At 32.3% G+C, this 22,224-nt stretch overlaps 2 protein-coding genes across 5 annotated transcripts in view; one reads left to right on the top strand and one right to left on the bottom strand.

Annotated features, from left to right (window-relative positions):
• Positions 1 to 2,443: 2,443 nt before the first annotated feature.
• LOC134274329 (complement C1q tumor necrosis factor-related protein 3-like) lies at positions 2,444 to 3,219 on the bottom strand. The gene is made up of 2 exons (XM_062756598.1): positions 2,999 to 3,219; positions 2,444 to 2,913 (listed from the first exon to the last, which is right to left on the bottom strand). Exons 1-2 carry the CDS (start codon positions 3,210 to 3,212, stop codon positions 2,495 to 2,497), a joined length of 633 nt encoding a protein of 210 aa, XP_062612582.1. The 5' UTR covers positions 3,213 to 3,219; the 3' UTR covers positions 2,444 to 2,494.
• Positions 3,220 to 4,712: 1,493 nt separating this feature from the next.
• LOC134274336 (putative leucine-rich repeat-containing protein DDB_G0290503) overlaps positions 4,713 to 22,224 on the top strand; it is a 30,867-nt gene continuing 13,355 nt past the window's right edge. The window contains exons 1-20 of one of the 4 annotated variants that reach the window (XM_062756607.1): positions 4,713 to 4,910; positions 5,334 to 5,419; positions 5,969 to 6,216; positions 6,957 to 7,034; positions 7,247 to 7,301; positions 12,889 to 12,987; positions 13,250 to 13,305; positions 14,497 to 14,560; positions 14,782 to 14,891; positions 15,045 to 15,126; positions 15,265 to 15,337; positions 15,522 to 15,585; positions 16,164 to 16,274; positions 16,457 to 16,528; positions 17,008 to 17,214; positions 18,066 to 18,201; positions 20,005 to 20,136; positions 20,280 to 20,418; positions 21,503 to 21,582; positions 22,022 to 22,174. In XM_062756607.1, the coding sequence (XP_062612591.1) occupies positions 4,850 to 4,910; positions 5,334 to 5,419; positions 5,969 to 6,216; positions 6,957 to 7,034; positions 7,247 to 7,301; positions 12,889 to 12,987; positions 13,250 to 13,305; positions 14,497 to 14,560; positions 14,782 to 14,891; positions 15,045 to 15,126; positions 15,265 to 15,337; positions 15,522 to 15,585; positions 16,164 to 16,274; positions 16,457 to 16,528; positions 17,008 to 17,214; positions 18,066 to 18,201; positions 20,005 to 20,136; positions 20,280 to 20,418; positions 21,503 to 21,582; positions 22,022 to 22,174 (2,106 nt within the window). In that variant the 5' untranslated portion in view covers positions 4,713 to 4,849. Of the gene's footprint in view, positions 4,911 to 5,333; positions 5,420 to 5,968; positions 6,217 to 6,956; positions 7,035 to 7,246; positions 7,302 to 12,888; positions 12,988 to 13,249; positions 13,306 to 14,496; positions 14,561 to 14,781; positions 14,892 to 15,044; positions 15,127 to 15,264; positions 15,338 to 15,521; positions 15,586 to 16,163; positions 16,275 to 16,456; positions 16,529 to 16,728; positions 16,741 to 17,007; positions 17,215 to 18,065; positions 18,202 to 20,004; positions 20,137 to 20,279; positions 20,419 to 21,502; positions 21,583 to 22,021; positions 22,175 to 22,224 lie in introns of all 4 variants that reach the window. The other 3 variants (XM_062756606.1, XM_062756608.1, XM_062756609.1) reach the window with 3 other exon arrangements.

The following is a 22,224-nucleotide window of genomic DNA, read 5'->3' as shown; positions in this document are numbered from 1 at the left end:
CAACTGATAAGAATCTTCAAACGTTTTTCTTGCTTCTTGCTGCTTTGCTTATAAACTTAGTGCAGACAGGAAATAATACCAGTTCATGATACCCCTCCCACGCATCAGAATTGTTCTGATTATTGCCTGACCTTTCCGTCATTCAACCTCTTTCCATGGCACCTACCATTTCATTTAAAATAATTGATTTTTTCTTTCGCTTTTAAAAAATTATTTCCTTTTGACTTATCCTAGTCAGCTGACAGATATGGTCTGTCATTGATTATGATAATAAGGCCGTCGGCCAATGTATGAGTCATAACAAACTCTGAACTGTCAAAATTCAAATTAGATATATTTTTTTAATTAAATTTGGCGACCTTTTATAAAGGTAATATATCATGTATATCAAATGTAATAAGAAATGGAATCATTGCGGGCGGTTGATCTGTGCTCCATGAAATTTTTTGATAAATTGTGTACTTTATACATATATACTCTTCTCAAAAATGGTAGTCTTCAGTTGAGGTGGAGCAGAATCCTTGTATATAATTTTTGCCTCCATCAAGGCGCAACATGGTGAATGCCAATTTTTTGATACGGTCACACTAATGATAATATGACAAAATTTTGGCCAAAAAATGATTACTTCATAAATCGGCTTTTACGCCAAAATTGAACAGGCGCAGCCATCAGGTGACTGTATCTTTTGTGCGCTGTTGCGCCGTTCTTGCATTTGCCATCCCTTCCTTCAGCAGAAAGTAAAAAATAGTTTTCTTTTTCCTTTTATTAATTCTGAAAATGGGCTGCATAAACATAAAAACAAAAGTAAACAAGTTTTATTTCATTTCCTTAACAAAATATATAGATCACCTCCCAAGTCCCGAAACGTGTTAACCCAAGTCCCGAAACGTGTTGTCATCATCCGGGCTTTTAATGTATGATTGAAGAGTTCCTCAAAAGGGAGCTAATAAAGATTGATAAAAAAAAAAAGTGTGCAAAATAAAAAAGGAAAATAAATGAATAAATGACTGAATGAATGAATGAATGAATGAATAAATGAATGAATGAATTTTTAAAAAAATGATCATAATGATATCTCTGATAAATTAAATATAAAATAAAAAAAAAATAAAAATAAATAGATGAATAATTGAATGAATGAATGAATGAATAAATAAATAAATAAATAAATAAATAAATAAATAAATAAATAAATAAATAAATAAGATAAAATATTTTTTTTTAATCAATCATAATAATATCTCTGAAAAATTACTACAGTGTAAAATTAAAAAAAATGAATGAATGAATGAATAAATAAATAAATAAATAAATAAATAAATAAATAAATAAATAAATAAATAAATAAATAAATAAATAAAAATAAAATTTATTTTTTTAAAAATCGATCATAATGATATCTCTGATAAATTACTAGAGCTTTGAAAATTATTAATATTCGGGGGCCATACAGTTTTAGGTTTTCCCCCAGTCCGTCTATCTGTCTGTTTGTCCGCAAAAAGTTTAGCCTTCCTCATAACTTTTGAGTGGCTAGGGTTATGACTTTCATATTTCAGAGGTATGTTACCTTTCTTGGGTACCATCAAATTTGACCGCTTGACCATAGGGTTTGGCCCACTTTTACAAACACACACACCCTCCCTTCTTCCCCCACACACATCCTTACCCTCCCTTACACACTTTTCACACACACACACAATTTGACATTGGTTATAATTTTTGCACGGTCTTTGTTAAAGCTTACATACTTCATATGTGTATTTATTGTGACAAGACCTTTCAGCTGGTATGGATATTTTTGACCTTATAAACTTTGACTTTTTATAAAAACCTTTTCTTTTCTTTTGACCATTCATATTTCAGTTTCAAGATCTTTCTTTGTGTACCACCAAATTTGACCTTTTGACCTTGAAGTTTCACTCACAAATTATCACACTTTAACTTTGGACATAACTTTTGAACAGTTAGTAACTATAGAGCTTTCATATTTCACATATATGTACGTATTACGTAGTCGTATTCATTGTGACATGACCTTTCAGTGGTTATAACTATTTTTGACCTTGGAGTTTCACTCTCTTTTACAACAAATTATGATACTTTAACAATTGATACTAGAGTTTTCTTATGTCACATATATATACGTATTCATATTGTGACAAAACCTTTCAGTGGGTATAATTATTTTTGACCTTATGGCCTTGATCTTAGTGTTTGAGCCATTTTTTTTAACTTCAACCTCGGCCATAACCTTCGAAAAGTTAGAAATAGGGATTTGATATTTCACAGGTGTATTTTTTGTGACAAGACCTTTCTTTTGTACCACCAAACCAAATTTGAGCTCTTGACTTTGACCTTTGAGTTTGACTTGCAAGAAACTTTCACCCTCGCCATAAGCTGCCGTATGTGGGCATCAGTACTAGTGTTTCACAAACACATCTTGATTTTTATTCCTAATAAATAATTCTCTAAACATATAATATGAGCAATATCAACATGCAATGCACCAACCGGCAAAACTTGTCTTGCGATAAATGTCACTAATAATTTGGCCCAATGGCTGACTAGAATTGCAGATGCTCATAAATACGTCATCACCAGTATCGACTTCTACAACGGAAAATCCTGTAGAAACTGCGTCACTTCCGTTGTTCCACAAGTATGTTTGTCCGAACACTACGTCATTAACAACAAGAGAGAAGCAGGCATGGTTGTCGATGTTGTCCATGGCGATACTCCAACTAAACGCATATGTCCCTTTCAGTGGAACTTTGAAGACACCAGTGTAAACATCAAAGGCTTTCATGACATTGGTTATTACTGTCTCGAATAAGATTCTTTCTCCTTTTGCAAGATTTCGCTGATCTCGCGATTTTACAGCATAAAAAGAAGGAATAGTAATCTGTACACCTACAAAGAGAGTATATATATAAATGTAAAAATTAAACAAAATAAATTTTCGTATGTCTGAATTGACAAAACCGGTAAGAGATACCAGTTGATGAGGTCTCTTCCAGCCTTTTCATCACAGTCGACAAGTGGTCCTCCAAGAAACTAATCCTTTTTGATTGGTCGTCTATTATGGTCTGCTGCCTTTCTATTAGTTTCATCATGTTGTCCATTTTGCAGTCCAGTGTGTTACATGTGTCATCTAAAAGAAAAGTATAGGAGGGAAGTATAGAGAGAGATAAAAGAAACAGCAGTGCCATAATTTACAGTTCTTCCTAGAATGAAGAGATAACGTCAAAAATTAATCCAATGACCTACTTAGACATGAGTAGATATTATTCCTGCCTGTTAATGTACATTATTACGGCAGTTTTTATTATTTATTATTTCCCTTTAATCAAAGGTTTGGGGCTGATAGTTTTGGCCCTATCTGTTTGTCCGCTTAAATTATAACTTTCTCCATAACTTTTGACTGGTTGGAGCGATGTTTTTTATATTTCACAATTCTAACTATTCCATTTTACAAGACCTAGCTTTCTTTGGAGTAGGTACACATATTTTTACCTCTTGTCCATGATGGAGTTTGTAAAACACCAAAGCACTGAAAGTTATGGACAATGTTAAAGATTTGGCGGACAAACAGACAGACCGACGGACAGGGAAAATTTATGTACCCCGAATCTTCGATTACGGGGTCAAAAAATAACACCATATCTAATACTAGTATTACATTTTATTCGGAATGAGGACATTTTGATACAATTTTCAGTTAACCTTGGACTTTCAGTAAGTATTGGCATTCTCGATCGCGACGTTACATAATTACCGTCTGAAATTTACACAGCTTTCATTCACTGTTGAAATATACATGGGATTGTTGAAATATACACGGAACAGAAATTCGGCGAATGTCAACAAGTGTAGAAATTAACCAATGCAGCGTCTCGTACGACAAAGAGGTGGGGCTTAAGTCGTCTCATTATTGTCAATTACAACATCTTAAAGTTCCTGATCAGATTTTATTAATTAATTTCTTAACCAATGAGAATCTATTCACCATTTGACAGACGCTTATTACATGTACGAAGCGCCGAGAATGCCACGCCTTACTGAAAGCTAGTCCAAGGTTAACTGAGAATTGTACTATGTACATGTATATAAGCCCTGTGCTCTTTACCTTATAGAGTTTGACACACCCTTGCAAAGTTTAACGTACGATATAGACACTTGATCGGTTTGCTAGAGCTTTCAGAAAATTAACATAAACTGTCAAAGTGGACATCAATGGATTTCAAACACATCTTGTTCTCTCTAAAGTCTGCAAGATTTTTAAAACAGATCATCATCTCTATCTTTAAATCTAAAATTGATTTTTTTTCTCAGTATGACGGATACTATTGCAGACACTAGACATACCATGTAGACCAACATTTTGTTGAATAAAACTTGATATACCGATTAATAATAGTTATTTACATCTGCAAATATTTTTCTTAGATGAACCAATTGAAAAGAAAATATGCTCAATTCTGTATAAACTTAGTTGGTACGTGATCAAATCTACTGAGAAGCCCTTTTTCTAAATATTTGTATGTTAAAACAATTATTTATTCATTCATTCATTTAATTATTTATCTATTTATTTATTTGATCAATTAGTTTTGACTTAACCTCATTTTATTATTTTTTTTTTTAATTTCAACAACAAACAAAACAGGGACGCACTTGCTGGTACAGGAGGAGTTGTCGTTCTTTAAATGCTCTCCTATGTTGGAAAACAGAAATATCATTGTTGACAACGAAAACTATCTATCCAATTTATCCATCAAAATTTCTCTTTTCCAACACTTTGTGAATAAAATGTGATATATTCAGGACTTGGTCTATTCCAGTGAAAATGTCTACACAGGTAGAAAATACTGGCGTTAATCACGCCGTTGAAAGGCTGCTAGAACTCGGTAAGTCCACGTCATGTTGAATTGTTAATCCACGGTTTGATTGTAGTTAAACTTTTGGTTATTACATGTATGTATCTTCACAACACTTCACAACTTGTTCCTGTTATGTAATTTTATGAAGTACTGTGTCTAATCTTTTCAACGAAGAGTGGAAAATTCAAATACAGTCAAACTTCATTAACTCAAACCTCACGTGCTCACAGGGCTGCGAAAATAATTCGAGATATCTGGGGATTCAAGATATTAAGGGTAAAGTAGTTAAATGGTTGGGACTTCCATGATATCAATTTGTCATATCCATAGCATTTGAGATGTCGGAATACGAGGTGCCAAAGATTAACTGTAGGACAATATGATGACAAACATTTTCACACTTATCTATAATTAGTTAGTGTTTACTTTCATTTTACTTTTATTTTGCAGCTGACCGAATGAGAGATGTTGATTTCGGATTTAACGACAAAGATATTAACAACATAGATAAGATTATAGAATCCATTCATGAATTGGTATGTGGAAGAACTAGAAAAGTTCAAAACGAAACCTCAAGGTATCAAAATGTTTTGGGTTTTTTTTGTCATATAATTATAAATGTGTAACTGAGTATTTTATTTGTATACCAGTATACTATAATAAAAAATATTTAGGTCTAGCATGGTCTTGGATCAGTTTACCCTTTCTACATGTTTGCATGAGTCTGTTTGCCCAAAAATGGCTCAGAATTATGAATAATAATTTATCCCATTTGCCCTTCATCCCTAAATGTAAATACATGTGTATTATATGTTAACATTTTTAAAATAATTTCTAAATTATTACAGAAATGCCAGCTTATACAATTTTGCCATACCGCTTAAGGTTTGAACATCTAAAATATTCGAGTATTTTCATAGGTGTCTGCATTCAGTTTTCACTATCACAGTACAAAAGTCAAGTTCCTTACACATGTTACAGTATTGTTTATATTGTCGTCTTCATTGTCTGTTTCTGTTTGATGTAGGTTATGAAGGCCTAATGTTTTTCTGTTAAATTCACATTTGTTTGAAAATTTTTCATAGGATGAAGCTAGAAGAAAAATGCATGAAAGGCTAGAAACTAAGACCATACATGCAAGTATTTTACGTCACAAACTGCAATTCCTACCAGCTCAGATTCGTGATGAAATTAAAGCTGCTGTTTCATCAGCGAGACAGTCAAATGCTTCAGCACAGAATGAAATGCAAGAAAAATTAGAATTGATACAAAAAAATATGTCAGATCTGGAAGATCAGCAGCATGTGTTGGACAAAGAAAATGCAAAACTGCAGTGAGTATATATTAAAGACAGACAGATACACACTGTAATATGAAGTTGTATAATTCACTATTTACATGATTTAGTAAAACTACTAAGGATGAATATATTGAGATATTAACAATATCAATCTGTGTGATGACAATACATGTATCTTAATTTACAGGTGTGTAAAATTAGAAATATCTATATGGAAAAACAAAAATTCAGGCATTTTTTGTTCTTTTCTGTGTTTTGTTTTAAACTCAGTTTTAAATAATATGAAATGAATTTTTCTAAATATAGATAATGATATGAAATGTGTTATACTGTAAATCACTTTTTATGTGCGAGAACTTTTTTCGCGTAAGTACGCGAGACGGTATGCTCGCGAAAATTTCATTCTCGCATATAAAAGAATTCCTTAAGATTATATGACCAGAATTCGTAAAAATTTCGTCTCGCTAATAAAGAGTCAATGGCTATCTCGCGAAAATAAGGTGTCGCGAAAATTAAGTGATCTACAGTAAAACTCACCACTTTTGATGAATAAATTTGTTTTACAACAGATATACAGCTTCTTATTTCAGAAGAAATATACTATTTATTTCACTATGAAATAAAATTTCATAACCATGCAGTTCATGAGTTGAATACATGTATTGTAGTATGGCAAAAATATTGCTATACTTAACAAATTTAATATAGAAGTATTGTTGCAGCCCTAAAACTATTGTTTGAAAAAAAATACACAACAGCATTTTTCTCTCTAGTCCTGAAAGAGAACTGATTCGACAAAAACATGAAGAGATTATTTCACAGTTGAATGAGAGGATGGCAGAGAAAGCTAAGTATGTCTCTAAAAGAGTCCATTTGACTGTAATAAATAATAAATGTTACAACGAAACATGACTTGTCAATAATCATATTCCATATTAGATTTCTTATGTATGATATCAGTACAGAGATGTCTACTACTTTCATTCCACTAATAAATTACAGTTACTGTATTTCCCTGTTGAAAATTTTATAAACATAATATTTGATCTCCTTTTTTTAACAGCATGCAGATTATTCTGAATGAAACAAGAGATAAAGTTCGACAGACCAACCAAAGTGTGAGTTTATATTAAAGTAAAAAATCAAAGGCCTGATGGCCTGAGAGGCGCATCGCAGTGAGGGTATAAAACTTTTTCTTCTTAGAAAAATTCAACGTAAATGTTAAGGGAATGAAATAAACCAGTTATAAGGATAAAAAAAAATTAAGTAAGATTTCTTTGAGGTTCGAACAATTGAGCCATGGCATTTTTAGCCAGTCGATCAGGAGGGTGAAAAAAAAATAGTCTGTTATATCAATTATGATTAATTGATATTTAATTAATTCATTATTGATTTTAATCATATTTTAATTTTTTTTTAATTTTATTCTTTGACTATTAGCATAGTAGGAATCGGAGATGAAATAATGAATGACATTATAGAAATAACTGTGAAGTTATGATTATTGAATAATTCTACATAATTTCATATCTGAATTATTTCAGTTTCTTTCATTATGTGCACTTTTATAAATATCAAAACTTTGTTTTTAACTTCTTTTTCTCAATCAAAATGGCACAATAGTTATAAACATGAAATGTTCATAAAAATAATACAGGACTAAATAAAAACAATCCGGCTTGGTACACGGTTTATTATGAACCCCTCAATTGCGGCGATAATGATGACAATATTTTCGATATGATTTTAGCTATGAAACCTTAGCGGTTAGGATTGAACTTTTAAAAAGTCTATGTTTATAAGGTATTAGAAACACTATAAATTGAAAATTCACAGTAATTGCAGTATTTATTAGTCAATCACCACATTTAACTGACATTTCACCAATATCCGATCATATCGCTGTTTGTGACCTCGTGGAAATATTTTCCCGATAGGTGGCGCTTGTGCAAGAATTTATTCAGCTGTACATATTACTATTCGTTTACTCGATTAAAAAAATAATAACATCCCCTTTATTTAAAAAAAAAAAAACAACGATTCTGTTTCTATGTCTCAATTGCTAGTGATACATTTTTCAAAAATTATGTTAGTGATGCTTCCTGATAGGAATACAAATAATTGCACCTTACAAAACCGAATAATTTATAGTACGAGCTGTTCTTATGCAAATAGATCTTTCTCCGCGCAGTGCACGTGCAGATAAGCTCCTTCGTTTGTTGATGTTTTCTCTCTTTGTTTTTAATTGTTTGTTTTTCTTAACCTTTATTGATTCAAAGTAAAAACAACATTTATGTGTGTGATTTTATGTTATTTGCTGTTTAAAATTAGATTATGGATATCGCCAACTTGTCAATATACATTGGCACTATTTTCAATAGCGTGTTAAGAATCAATATTATTGACTCCTTTGCCGCCGCTGTGAACAAGAAAGAAATGCTAGGTGATCGCAATGAGGCTGCATCGAAAACGATGCGCCTCAAAAAAAAAGAAAACTATAAAGGCAAAACTACAGATCTAAAAATTAACACAATATATGTAAATATGCCCATAAAGCCGTACATAGACAAATAATACTGAATTTATGTTACATTACTTTCGAAAACTTTATGGTTTTGAATAATTATCATTTAGTAAGCATGTCAAGAGCACATTACAGTTACATTGTACAAACTGATTTAATTAAGGTCTTCCGTTTCAGACGGAAGACCTTATAGAGATTCTACTGTTTTTTCTTTTTATTATTATTATTATTATTATTTTTTTGCCTTTTTGTTTTGACGATTTCTCAGAGATGACTGGACGGATTCTCATGACATTTTCAGGGATGATGGAGAGTAAAAATATCTTTCAGATGCAGTTTTCAGTTTTTCAAAAGTCACTTCCGGTCGTCAGATATCTCCAATTTCCGCTTTTCTCAAAAAAGTTTTGTCCGAGTCATATCTCAGAAACGGTAAGAGATTAAGACACCAAACTTATGTGAGTAATAGATCTTGATAAGTAGGCAAAACCAATCGGGGTAAGGTTGTCTGCCGTCACTTCCGGTCGTCACAGGAAGTGATCAAAGAAATCGAAAATTTCAACTTTTCTTGTTTGAAACCTTTTTTGCATCACATTATAGCATCTTGTTCGTAGTTTCGAAATATATCAGTCCCACCGGAAACTTAAACGACAACTTTCGGTTATAAGAGAAAAACTGCATATTTTCAGTATTTTTCTCTCCCATAAATATTTTTATACGTTAGGTATTTGAAATGATTTTTGGATATCTTATTCAGACTGCAGATGTCTACAGTAACGTCAAATATCTTTGTAAAATTCACTTCCGGTCGCGTGATTTTCTGTCCTCAAAATGAGAAGTTATCATAGCTAGATCTCGTAAACGATAAGAGATTAAGGCACCACACTTATATAAGTGGTAGATCTTGATAAGTAAGCAAGTTCAGTTGGGATAGGATCGTCCGCCGTCACTTCCGGTTGTCACAGGAAGTAATCCAAAAATCAAAATTTTTAACTTTTCTTGCGTGAAACATTTTTTTCATCACATTATAACATCTTATTTGTATTTTTGAAATATATCAGTCCCACCGGAAACTAAAACGACAACATCCGGTTATAAGAGAAAAACTACATAATTTGTGTATTTTTCTTTCCCATAAATATTTTTTATACATAAAGTATATGTAGTGATTTTTAGATATGTTATATAGACTGCTTATATCTACAGTAACCTCAAATATCTTTGTAAAATTCACTTCCGGTCGCGTGATTTTCTGTCCTCAATATGAGAAGTTATCACAAAGAGATCTTGGAAACGGTAAGATTTTAGAACATGTAATTCAGACTGCAAATGTCTAGAGTAACTAGAAATATCTGTTAAAAATTGATTTCCGGTCTCATGATTTCCTATCCTCCAACTGAGTAGTTAACATAGCCAGATCTTGGTTATGGTAACACATCAAGAAACTTAACTTATATGAATAATAAACCTTGAAGAGTGAACAACAGATATAGGGATAAATGTCTCCGCCGTCACTTCCGGTCGTTACAGGATGTGATTTGAAAAATCGAAAAATTCCAACGTTTTTCTTTCCAATTTTTTTTTTTCATTACTTTATTGCATCTATTTAGTAGTTTTGAAATATGTCAGCTCCACCAAAAATAAATAAAAACAACGAAAACTTACAATTATAAGAAATAAAACAACACCAAAGGTAAAAAAGTCAAGGTAATTGGAAAAGTATTTAAATTGCTTATATATGCCACATAACTTTGACCTTTGAGTTTGATGTTTGACTTTGACCTTTGACCTTGACCCTTACCCAAGAGTTATTTTTTATGCTTAGCTTGATACAGCTTCAAGTGTTAAAGTCGAGTTTTAAAGGTTTGTGAATGACCTTGACCTTTGACCTCGATAAATGACCTTGACCTTTGACCCCATTTACCCAAATGTCACAATCAAGCTTGAGTCCGTGGGAATGTTTACATCTCTCACTTTAACAAATGCTTATATACCCCCCCCCTTTTTTTGTAAATCAATAGGAACCAAGAAAAATTTTCTACAGTTCTAACGATGAAATTTAAGGATTGCAGTACAAGACACATCAAAGAAAGCGTCCTGAGTGTTTAACAGTGAGTCTCTGAAGTATATAATGAAATTCTAATGAGTATCGGCAACAACTATATTTTTTTTTGTCTGAATTTTAGGTGCTGATGAGCATGAAAATTAATTAAAGCTTGCATTGTGTATTTCTTCACTTTTTGTCAATATTATTCAATTCTCCTGCTCAAATACAAAATTTTAATACCAAGTATTCTTGATCTCCTTTGTATGTAGAGTTTATTTCAATTTTATTTACATTGAATATTAATTGAATGAATCTAGGAAATAGCGATTTTTCCCTACCAAATCAATTTCTAGTCAATTTAGATAGCTTAGATAAATTGCAGTTACCTCGCTTTGAACGGCGTGATGTAGAGAAAATGTCCATGACTCACAACTGCATGAGACAGTTTTGACCTATGACCTTGAGTAGGTCAAGGTCATTGGAAAACTAGAGAAATTGTCGATTTAAGCTTAAAATCCAAATGACCTTGACCTTTGACCTTGATATTTGACCTTGACCTTTGACCCCTTACTCGAAAAGTAATAAAGAAATATTCATTACCTTTATCTAGATTCAGCTTCAAGTGTTAATCTCAAGTTTATCTCTCTCTCTCTCTCTCTCTTTTGGATGACCTTGACCTTGATAAATGACCCCACTATTGATCCAAAGGTCACAATGAAGTTTAATGTCGTTGAGGTATTTGCAACTCTTACTTTAACAAATGCTTATATCCCCCCCCCCCCCTATTATTAAAAAAAAAATCAACAGCAGTATAGAGAAAATGTCTACAAGTCAAATGACACAATAAATCGACATAAAATATTTGAGTAAAAGCAAAAAAGACCTTAAAGAAAGTGTCCTGAGAGTTTTAAGGCTCAGTCTCTAAAATATAATGAAATTATAGGGAAAATCGGCAAAATCTGCATTTTTTTTTCTGTCTTAAATTTTGTATTGCTGAGCATAAAAATTAATTAAAGCCCGTATTGGCTATTTTTGCAATTTTTGTTAATATCATTCGATTCTCCTGGTCTATTACGACATTTTAATAACAAGTACTCTTGCTTTCTTTAGTGTATGGAATTTATTTCAATTTTATTTGGATTTAATATTAATAGAATGAATCTTGATTTCATTTGAAATTTGATTTTTTTTTCTAGAATAACACAATCCCAAGAAATAGCGACTTTCAGCATTGTAAAAAGAAATACACGTTTCTTCCCTGTGTTTCCCATCTAGAATTACATGTTTGGAATTTTATTTATGCTACTTACATTGAATTCCATGCCTATTTCGGCCAGGAGTGTTAAAACCCGAACCCGATTCTCTGTTTTCCTTTTCCATAATTACAAACTGCCTTGCATCTCTTGCTCATGTTTCTCACATGCTCTTAAATAATTTATCGCCATCCATTTCAAACATAAAACAACTCAAATCGGATATTTTCAAACATCTCTTTAATACATGTTTAATGCACATATGATGCAGGTACACATGGGACATTTCACAACGTTTTCACTTACGCTTCCGTCTTGATGCGCAGATCAAATGCATGTTATTCATATTATTAGGTATATCGTAATTTTAATCAGACCCTACCCCATACATTTAACTCGAAAACAATCTCATTCAAGCTCATATATACACCTAGGAGCGTGTTACAATGTTTTGAACGTGCTCTCTTTGCGTGATCAATGAAATCATGGTTGTCCCCGAGTCGACTCGTATAATCCATCTGTTTAAGTATATTTATACCAACTACACAGCCCGTCTAAAATCCTAGTAGAGAAATAAGAATTTTCCTGTTTTATTTATTTTCTTGCTTTTTTCTACTTCTTTCAGCCAAAATGATATTGAAATGCTTAAAAGGGTAGAAAGGCCGATAATTGTTCACTGAACAATTAGTCTATTAGTTTATTATATGTCTGTCTTTTTTAAAATAGAAAAAAACATCCTGCATACAGATAAATAGAGGAGACCGGAAGACCTTCTTTGTTGCTGTAGCAACAAGAGTTTCTAGTTCTTAATATTCTATTAATTAGTGAAAAGTGAGTATTTAGAAATTGAGCAGAAGTCAATATATTGTTTTCTTGGATTACAGATTGTGGACCTTGAGGATGGAATCCTTCAATTAAAGGAAGACTTGATTCAGGAGAGGACTGAGGCCAGACAGGAGAAAAAGAAACTCAAAAGAGCAGTGGTAGGAATTTAAGGAAGTTTTTATTTCAAACTCAGGAGATTCGTGATTTATTACACATTTATCTTCACTGACTCAATAAGTTAAGAAAATTTTGATCCAAATATGTAATTTTCTTAAAGTTGCACTTATCTAAACACAAAGAATATGTATATTTTAGATGTAAATATATGTATATGTTTTAAATGTTTGACAACCAAATTTTACGTTTGTTTTGTATATTTATAAGAAATTTTAATGATGACAATATTTTTTATTTTTGTAGACGGACACATCAGACATGACTAAGGAACAGAAACAGATAAATGTCGATAAGAAAAAGTACGTTGTTTCTTTCTAATTTTCATTTTTTATTTCTATAGATAGATAGGTGGAAAATATTTATAAAAAATCTTAAATTAATACTGCCATCAAAACCATGTTTTTTTTTAAAACAAAAGACCTCAAAACCAAGGCAAAAAATCTGTAATTGAATATGAATAAGAGAACTAACAGAACACTGTAATTTGATGTAAGCTTTGCATCCCAAAAGTACATAAGAGTTTCTATAAGCAATTTCTCAGCACATACATGTCAATGAAAAATGAAGAAAAAAATCCCAGAAATAATTCGATTAAAAACCAGATTTTAACAAAAAATCTCATTTAAAAAAATGAAAACTTTAAAACTTTTCAGTGCAGTAATGCATAAATACTGTAGAAGCGGATATTATGGAAGATAAAATTTCATCATTTTACATCTAAAATGGTTTCATTGGGACTTAATTTCAGTGTTTCAAAAATAACCAGATTAGATATAAAAACTTGTAATTGTAAACAACAAGTTAAACAAAAATTAATTCCCAACAAATATTTTTATACCCCCCGCAAACGAAGTTTGGGGGGGTATATAGGAATCACCTTGTCCGTCTGTCCGTCTGTCTGTGCAAACGTGTCCGGTCCATATCTTTCTTATGGAGGGACATCATCTTGACCGAAAAATTTCATTTCAGGTAGAATTCACTTGTGGAATATACCACTTCGTCTACTCATGACCTCTTGACGGCGACTGCAGTATCCAAGTACACAAAGATTGCCCATGACCTAAGGGTGTGTCATGACCTTGACCCAAGGTCAATTGGGGAAGTTCAAGGTCACTGGAAGAAAAATTTCATAACTCGTGTCTGGTCCATATCTTTTTTATGGATAAACTTGGTAGGTTTTCATTTCACACAAAGATTGCCCATGATCCAAGGGTGTGTCATGACCTTGACTCTAGGTCATTTGGGGAACTTCAAGGTCACTGGAAGAAAAATTTCATAATTCATGTGTGATACATATCTTTATTATGGAAAAACTTACTTCTGAAATACCCAGCGGGGGGTATTTTGTCCCATTTGGACAGTTCAGTTTGCATTTACAGTCAGGAATAACTTTTATCTCAGTAGAGATAAAACAGTATCAGAGACTTCTGATTCAAAATTACATGAGCATAATTTTATAAAAATATATTTAAATTGATCTTTTTTTTCAGGGAATTAGATGTAATTCATGAGAAAATGATGGAGAGTGATGGCAAACTTGATGCATTGAGGACAGTATGTATACTGTAAAATCACTTATTTTTGTGAGGTTGAACATGATGAATTTTTTATGAATTGAGAAAAAAATTCTTGTTTGAGAGCATAATTTCTCATAGAAAATGGTGATTTCACTTATAAAATTATGTCTATAGTTACTGACATCATTAAAAGTATTTCTATAGTTTTATTCTATATGATACCGATACTAGTATTTGAAAACTGTTTCAAATTTTCAGAGTTTACGGAGATATGAAACTTCTAAAGCAAAGCTGGAAGGTCAAGAAAGACAGCTTAATGCACAGTTATCCAAGCAACTCAAACTCAACGAAGAACTTAGAAGGAAAGGGTGAGTAACTAAAGAATGAAAAAAGAAATTAATGAATATTGTAATTAAAGTTATTCAAAAATAATATGTGTATAATCTTTTTTTTTAATGTTAAAGCTTGTTATCATGATTACATTTATGGCAAAAAATCTTTATTTACATTCATGATTTCAGAACTGCCATTATCAATGAAGACATGAAATTGCAGAAAGAATTTGAAGACAGTGAAAAACAGTTATTAAAGAAACTTAAAAGGGTATGGATGACCAAAAAAAAAATTTCAAGATGAACTAATTCCTGTTAATTTTTTCAGTGGTAACACTAACTTTAGTGAACATGTAGCCCTGTTAATAGTTCAGTAACTGATAGAAAATAAATATTTTTGTACCAATAGCTGGAGACTGAAACAGAAAAAGAAAATGACAAGAATGCTGAACTGGAGGGAAGAAAGCTAGAGCTGAGAATCGGTGAGTCATGCATTTTAGACTTAGATATTTTCAGTGAAAGTATAATGAAAGACTTCACGCTCTTTCATTATCAAAACAAGTCAGTTACATTTATTGGTTTGGCTGGGAGAAGAAAGGGAAACTTAATTACTTGTAAAAAAAAAATTGAACACATGTATATATGCCATTGGTTATATTTAATAAGATCTGGAAGAGAAGCAGAGAGTGCGAGAAGATGATGCCTTCAGAGTGAGGGAATATGATGAAGAGTAAGTACTTATTTATCAATGCTTACAGATACAGGTAATGGAAATGTAAATGAAAAAAATCCCTATTATATGAATTTTCACCACATGGTTGATAATTTGATCATAAATAAAAGTCAGGATAATCTAGCAGCATAGCTTTCATTTTGTGAAGTCAGGATAGTCTAGAATGATTGCTTAGGAAAATATGGGAATATTTCATCAAGGCAATTGCACAATATACAGTGTATTGTTAATAAATCACTAAATTTGGCATGCGATATGTGTGACCCCATTTTCTCAGTTTTAAATTTCAAGTAAATTTGAGTAAGAGTATATGTATTTGAATTCTTTATTCAATTCAATCAGATTTATTGATAGAATATGTCTACAAAATTGTATTAAAATGAGACATTAATTTTTTGAAAAAGTTATAAAGTAAAAAAATCTGTGTATAAATGCTACTTCTGTGTAGAGTAGAGTAGAAAATGTATGTAATGGGATTGACAAAAAGGACCTCACTGAAGTCTAGTGTAATTTTTGTTGAAATAAAATGTACCAGAAGTTTGTGTAAAATGCAATAATTAGAACTTCCATTAAAGGCTTCAGGCAGAGAAGAGGGCCTTGGCTTTGAAGGCAGAGGAAATGGGACGAATGCAGTCAGAAAACGTAGAAATGGCAGATCAGATTGAGTCCCTTGCAGAATCTCACAAGTATGTACATGTAATTTAATTAATATCAAACAATTTTTACACTACCAGTACTCAGAGTTATTATTTAATAAAATTCACAGATAGATGACAACTTAAATGTCGATTCAGCCGTGACATATTGTCATAAATCCAAAGCTATTTTTCTGGATGCAGATTTATCAGCATTCTAATTCTTATTTCAGAGCTGTGCTGGCACAATTAAATAAACAGATTGAAGGGTTTCGAGAGCAATTGTCAAAGGAAAGGAAAGAAAGGTAGATATATTAGTAGACTTTTTCCTGTTCACAAAATATTTTATAAATGAATAATTAAGAATGCTTGAATTTGATTCAGTGAAGTATATAAGAAAAGTTAAAAGTTCTGACATGAAAATCACTATATATGCCTATTGGTACCTGAGGGAACTCATGATATTTATTCTGTGAAGTTTCTGCTAGAACTTGTTTGTTTTTAGTTCAGCTAAAATGTAAGTGGGCAGATGTACTGCATGTATTCATTATTATGATCTGTAAAAGTGTGTCATTTCTCAACATTTTCCAAAACATTTTTTTATCTTAATTTGGTTTAACCAAACTTTTTTCCTACTTTATTTTATGGAAACATTTGATTCAGTTTAACATAATTATGTAAATCTTACCTAATACCTGTGAATATATAAGCAAATTTTTAACTAAATATAAAGTTTCTGAACATATACCAAAGTTATAAATATCTTATGATACGGGATCATTAGTTCTGAAGAAAACTCGAGAGCAAGTTCAAACATGAGTCGCCCTACGGACTCAGACTCCCAGAGTATGATTGAGTTCAATCCCCGGCCACCGAGTCAGAGACATAGCTTGTTCAAGAAGAAGGCGCCCATGTCAGCTAGCTCCACGGCCTCATCTGAGACCCCCACCGACAGACAGTCATCCCCACCTGAGACCCCAGACCCTGAGGGGTACTGAGTGATCATGCCGTGGCTTTATAACCAAAATTTACAGTTGAATAAATGAAATGATTAACATGTTTAATTGTTTTTTGAAAATTTATGATAAACCAGCCAGCATGTTCAACTTACCTGGTACCTGTGAAGCATATGTACTTATTTTGTTCTGCAATGCATGGAGATTTGGAGAAAGAAATGTATTACAATGCTAATGAAAAATGGCAGATGTGTGTTCAGATGTACTTTTATACAGTAAAACTTGGTTATAAAGAATTGATTTTAAAGAAATTCTGGTTATGAGGAATACATGAAGATAACAAATTCCCTATAAGGTTTTCACAATGTTTCTTATGCAGATAAACAGAATCTTGCTTATTAAGAAGCGAAATTTGAGATACCAAGAATTTCCTTACAACCAAGTTTTACTGTACATATCAATTATTTTAAAAAGTACAAAATATTTGTGTTTAATGCTTTTTAAAGTGCCTATTACAATAACCTGGCTTTATTAATGCTTTTATATGTATTTAACAAAACTGCTGGAACGACTTTCTGTAATTAAGCTGTGTTTCATTAGATGTGAATGGTGTGTCATTTTTTGAGAATGCTTAAATTTGTCAATAGAAAGGCTTTACTCATTCAATTTCATTATTAGACAGACAAAACATAAAGAAATGCATATTGTAATTAGAAAGCTTTAACTGTCTAAATTAGTTAATTTATAGTTTTATGATATATTCTGCTTTATACGAGAAATTTTTTAGAAGAATATATTTGTATTGGTTTTGGTGAAATAGAGCACTAGAGAATATATACCGGTAGCTTGGTTTTTCATGCTGTTAAATCTAACTTTGATATTTCAGGTTAGAAGTTCAGGAAAGAAAGAATTCTGTGCAGAAAGATGTTGAAGACTACAAACTTGAAACCCAGAGATTTTTGAATGAAATGAATCAGAAAATTCGAGAGGGAAAAGCCGAACACATGCAGCTCACCAATGAGGTTCTCTGTTTATCGAAAATCTGTAGTTAACAAGGGTTCATGCTAAGTTAAATTTTTTGATTTTGTAAAATTCAGATTTTGGGCATGTTTAGCATTTGATGTGTTTTGATTAGTGATAGAAGTCATTATAACCTCCCTCCCATTACACACACACACAGAGTTAGGAAGGGGGATATAAAGGAATTACCTTATCCATCTGTCCATGCAGTCTTGTCCTGGCAATAGTTTTGTATTAAAGAATCTTTGAAAGCTTGAACTTGGGACAGAAATGATCATCCTGAATAAAGGTGTCTTGACCTTGACTCAAGACCATTCTGCCCATTCAAGGTCACTGACAACTTAAAGCATAAAATTCTTTTACTAATATGGAATTACTGGAAGCTACTTGGTACAGATATTGCTTATGCCTCAAGAGGTTCTGACCTTGACCAAAGGTCACTCTGGAAAATTCAAGATCGCTTTTCTGGAAATTAACTTGGTAATGGAAAGTTATTGGATGCTCATACTTGGTACACTATTTCTTTATGACTTTATAATATGTCCTGACCTTGACACAAGTCTTTCTGGCTTGTTCAAGGTCAATTGGAGGAAAGTTATACAAAATTCTTATCTAAAACTCGTTTAGTACGAACACGGATATAGTGAATTCATGGATAAAGCAAAGTTTTTCTGGGTCCCCGGCACAATTCTTAAAAAAATCTTTGTAAAATTTTACGGTTATAACGAACTCTGATATAACGAATATACGGATATAGCGAACTGATTTTGAGTCCCTCTGAGGTTAAATATAATGAAATTTACATATTTTATAACGAACTTTCAAAGATTATAAAAAAAATGATAAATTTAACTTACTTCATTTCCTTTTAGCATTTGCATATAAAACTCAATTCATAAGAAAACCTTAGTTATTGATATGTTTTCTTATATTTGCTTCACTAACATAGTTGGTAGTAATACTTTAAAGAAAACATGCATAGTGCGAATTCGCTATAATGGTTATACGAATTCATTATACAGATATAACGAATTACGGATATAGTGAATTAAATTCACAAGTCCCCAGGACTTCGCTATAACCGAGTTTTACTGTACTTGATTCAAAGATTGCTCATAACCTGAGGGGCTTTCATGACCCTGACCTCAGATAATTTGGCAAGTTCAAGGTTACTGGTGAAAAGATGGCAAGTGAATATAAATGTTTTTATGTGCCCAGATCGATAGATCCAGGGCGTTTGTTGTTTTTGTCCTGTCTGTTTGTCTGTTTATCTGTTTGTCTGTTTGTCTGTTTGTCGTCAACTTTAACCTTCGCCATAACTTTTGAACCATAAGAGATAGAGACTTTATATTTGGTATGCATACTCCACTAATAAACTCCTTTCAAATGACATCAAGGTCAGTGACCTTGTGACCTTGACTGTGACCTATATACTAAAAATAGCTTTTTCCACTGTTTGTCATAACTTTCGAACCTTAGGAGATAGTGACTTCATATTTGGTATACATACTCCACTAATAAAGTCCTTTCAAATGACGTTAAGGTCAATGATCTTGTGACCTTGACTGTGACCTATATGCTAAAAATAGCTTTTTCCACTTTTTGCCATAACTTTTGAACCATAGGAGATAAGGAATTCATATTTGGTATGCATACTCCACCAATGAAGTTCTTTCAAACGACACCAAGGTCAATGACCTTGTGACCTTGACTGTGACCAGTATGCTAAAAATAGATTTTTCGAACTTTGTTGCCGCCAGGCGCATAGTGTTTCACAAACACATCTTGATTTTGAATATTTTCAGGGGACATCACTCCAGAAAGAACTGAAAGAAGAAGAGGAGGTAATCAAGGAATTAGACACAAACCTCAAACAAGCTCAGACCAGATACACAAAGATGTACGAAACGATGCAGGAGAAAGTGAACAAGACAGAGGTATCCATTGTTATCCTTATATCATATATATTACTTTGGCAAAACAAAACAATGTTTTTCCCTAAAATATACCATTGTTTATTTTATCACAAAAAATTACCTTAGAAATAGAAGGGAAATAAAATTGGATTTTTGCCTTTCAGAATGAAATCAACACCATGGAGACACAGATAGAAGAAAAGAAAAAGTTGATAGAGGAGAGAACACCATTGTTTGAGGAACTAGAGAGAGTGTTTGAAGAGAGAACTAATGCTTATAATGCAACCAAAAGAAACATAGCTAGTATGTGATACTATGGTCATTCAACAAGGCAGTTCTTAGCTGCAAGAATCAGTTCATTTTCTCTCAGGGGAATTTCACATATTCAGCAACTGTTGGTATTGCCCCCAAACCAGGTTTTCATAATATTTCAGGAACTGTATGTCTTAATTTTGTTCAATTATATATTCTATAAAATTTAATCTAACTTTTCTACTACCGGTATGTTTAATGATTCAATTTAACTGTTGATCAGAAAACCATATACTAAGATCCACTAAATCAAACCTTCTTCCATAAAATTACTCTTGACAACACTGTAGATACATGTGCCTATTAAAATGCTTACCAATCTGGACTTAATATGTAGTTGAACCATTCCCATCAGTTGCTGAGTAAGAAATCTTCTGTTGTTGACTCAGAGGGTTTAATCCACAGTGTTTGACTTAACACCAGGGCTATTTTGAACAAGTGTGTAGAACAATTTATATGCAATTGTCTTAATAGTTCTGGGATTATTGTAGTGTTTGCTAGACTCCAAAGAACAAAGAATTGTGTGTTACTCACAGAAAATTTAATAACACACTTGAAGACTGTAGAAGAAATACCCATAATGTTAGAAAGACTTAATTATGTTGACTGCTCAGTTATAACTTGGATTTTAGAAAATTAGCTTATAGGGTTAATATAGTGATGTGCAGGAAAATCTGCATTGGAGCTAGTTTTAATATCAAATTAATCTAAGAAAATTATCCTTTTTATGCATGTAAGTATTGGCATTTTTGTGTGTACCTTACCACTTTGTAGTGTGTTTGTGGACAATGCTTAATTAATCCATTTGCTGGCAATATAGAGACAATGCCTCACTCTCTGAGTCCAGAGTTGACAGTGTTGAGTTCTGTGACAGGCTGACAACACTGTGGAATGTCCATAGTACACCTATCAGATATGTTATTGTCAGGGGCTGACAGTAGTGATGCTGAGCTCATGCAGCACTAATAAGATCTGGAGGTGTGGGCAATATGATGGCAGGCATTGGCTTTGTGAGTAAGTGTGTGAGTAAATATTTTTATTTGATACATTTTACATTTTTACTGAAATATTCTAGTCATGAGGCAGAAGAAATCTGGTCTTGAAGAAAGCATCAGGAAAACAAAGGATGAGAAGGCAAAAATGGACATTCCAAAGGTGAGTACAACTAGCATTCAGTGAGTTTTATTGAACATCACTTTGCTGATGTCAGTGTAAACTCAATAATCAGGTTTTGTATGAAATTAGAAATTCAGATAATGATATTGAAGGGATAAATTTTTATTCTTATCACCACCATGAATATGGCCAGGGCATACAGTTTGTCCTGTCTATCTTCTGTCCTTCCATCCCTCTGTCCTTCTGTCACTCTAAGTGTTTTGCTCAGTTTCAAAGAAACTTTAATTCAAGCTATTTTTATCAAACCCCATTAAAATGCTGATACATATTAATGAGAAATTTATTAGTATAACTTGTGACATGCAGTTATGATCCCTTTTAAAGGAAACACACATTAACCTTTTTTCTTACAGCAAAGTTCAGTCTGTGTAAGATGGGGATAAAAAAGTTAATCTTTTTCAAAAATTGTTTTATATAGAAACAAGTAAAGGAAGATCTGAAACGTAAAAGAGAAGAGACGATGTTCCAGCTGAAGCGACAAGGAGACGATCGTCAGAAGGTAGAGCAGGAAATCTACGTGGCGGGTTGTAAACTACGAACCATCATGGAGGAAAATCAGAAACTAGAGGAAGTCAGTTGGATTTATTTTAATTTTTCATTTAATATCAGCTAGATCATACA

This window comes from Saccostrea cucullata, unplaced genomic scaffold (genome assembly GCF_032062105.1).
Source record: "Saccostrea cucullata isolate Sc308-1 unplaced genomic scaffold, CSIRO_AGI_Scuc_v1 ctg1274, whole genome shotgun sequence".
Classification (NCBI taxonomy): Eukaryota; Metazoa; Mollusca; class Bivalvia; order Ostreida; family Ostreidae; genus Saccostrea; species Saccostrea cuccullata.
The sequence above is the reverse complement of the archived record's forward strand: the minus strand, read 5'-3'. Positions and strand labels throughout refer to the sequence as shown.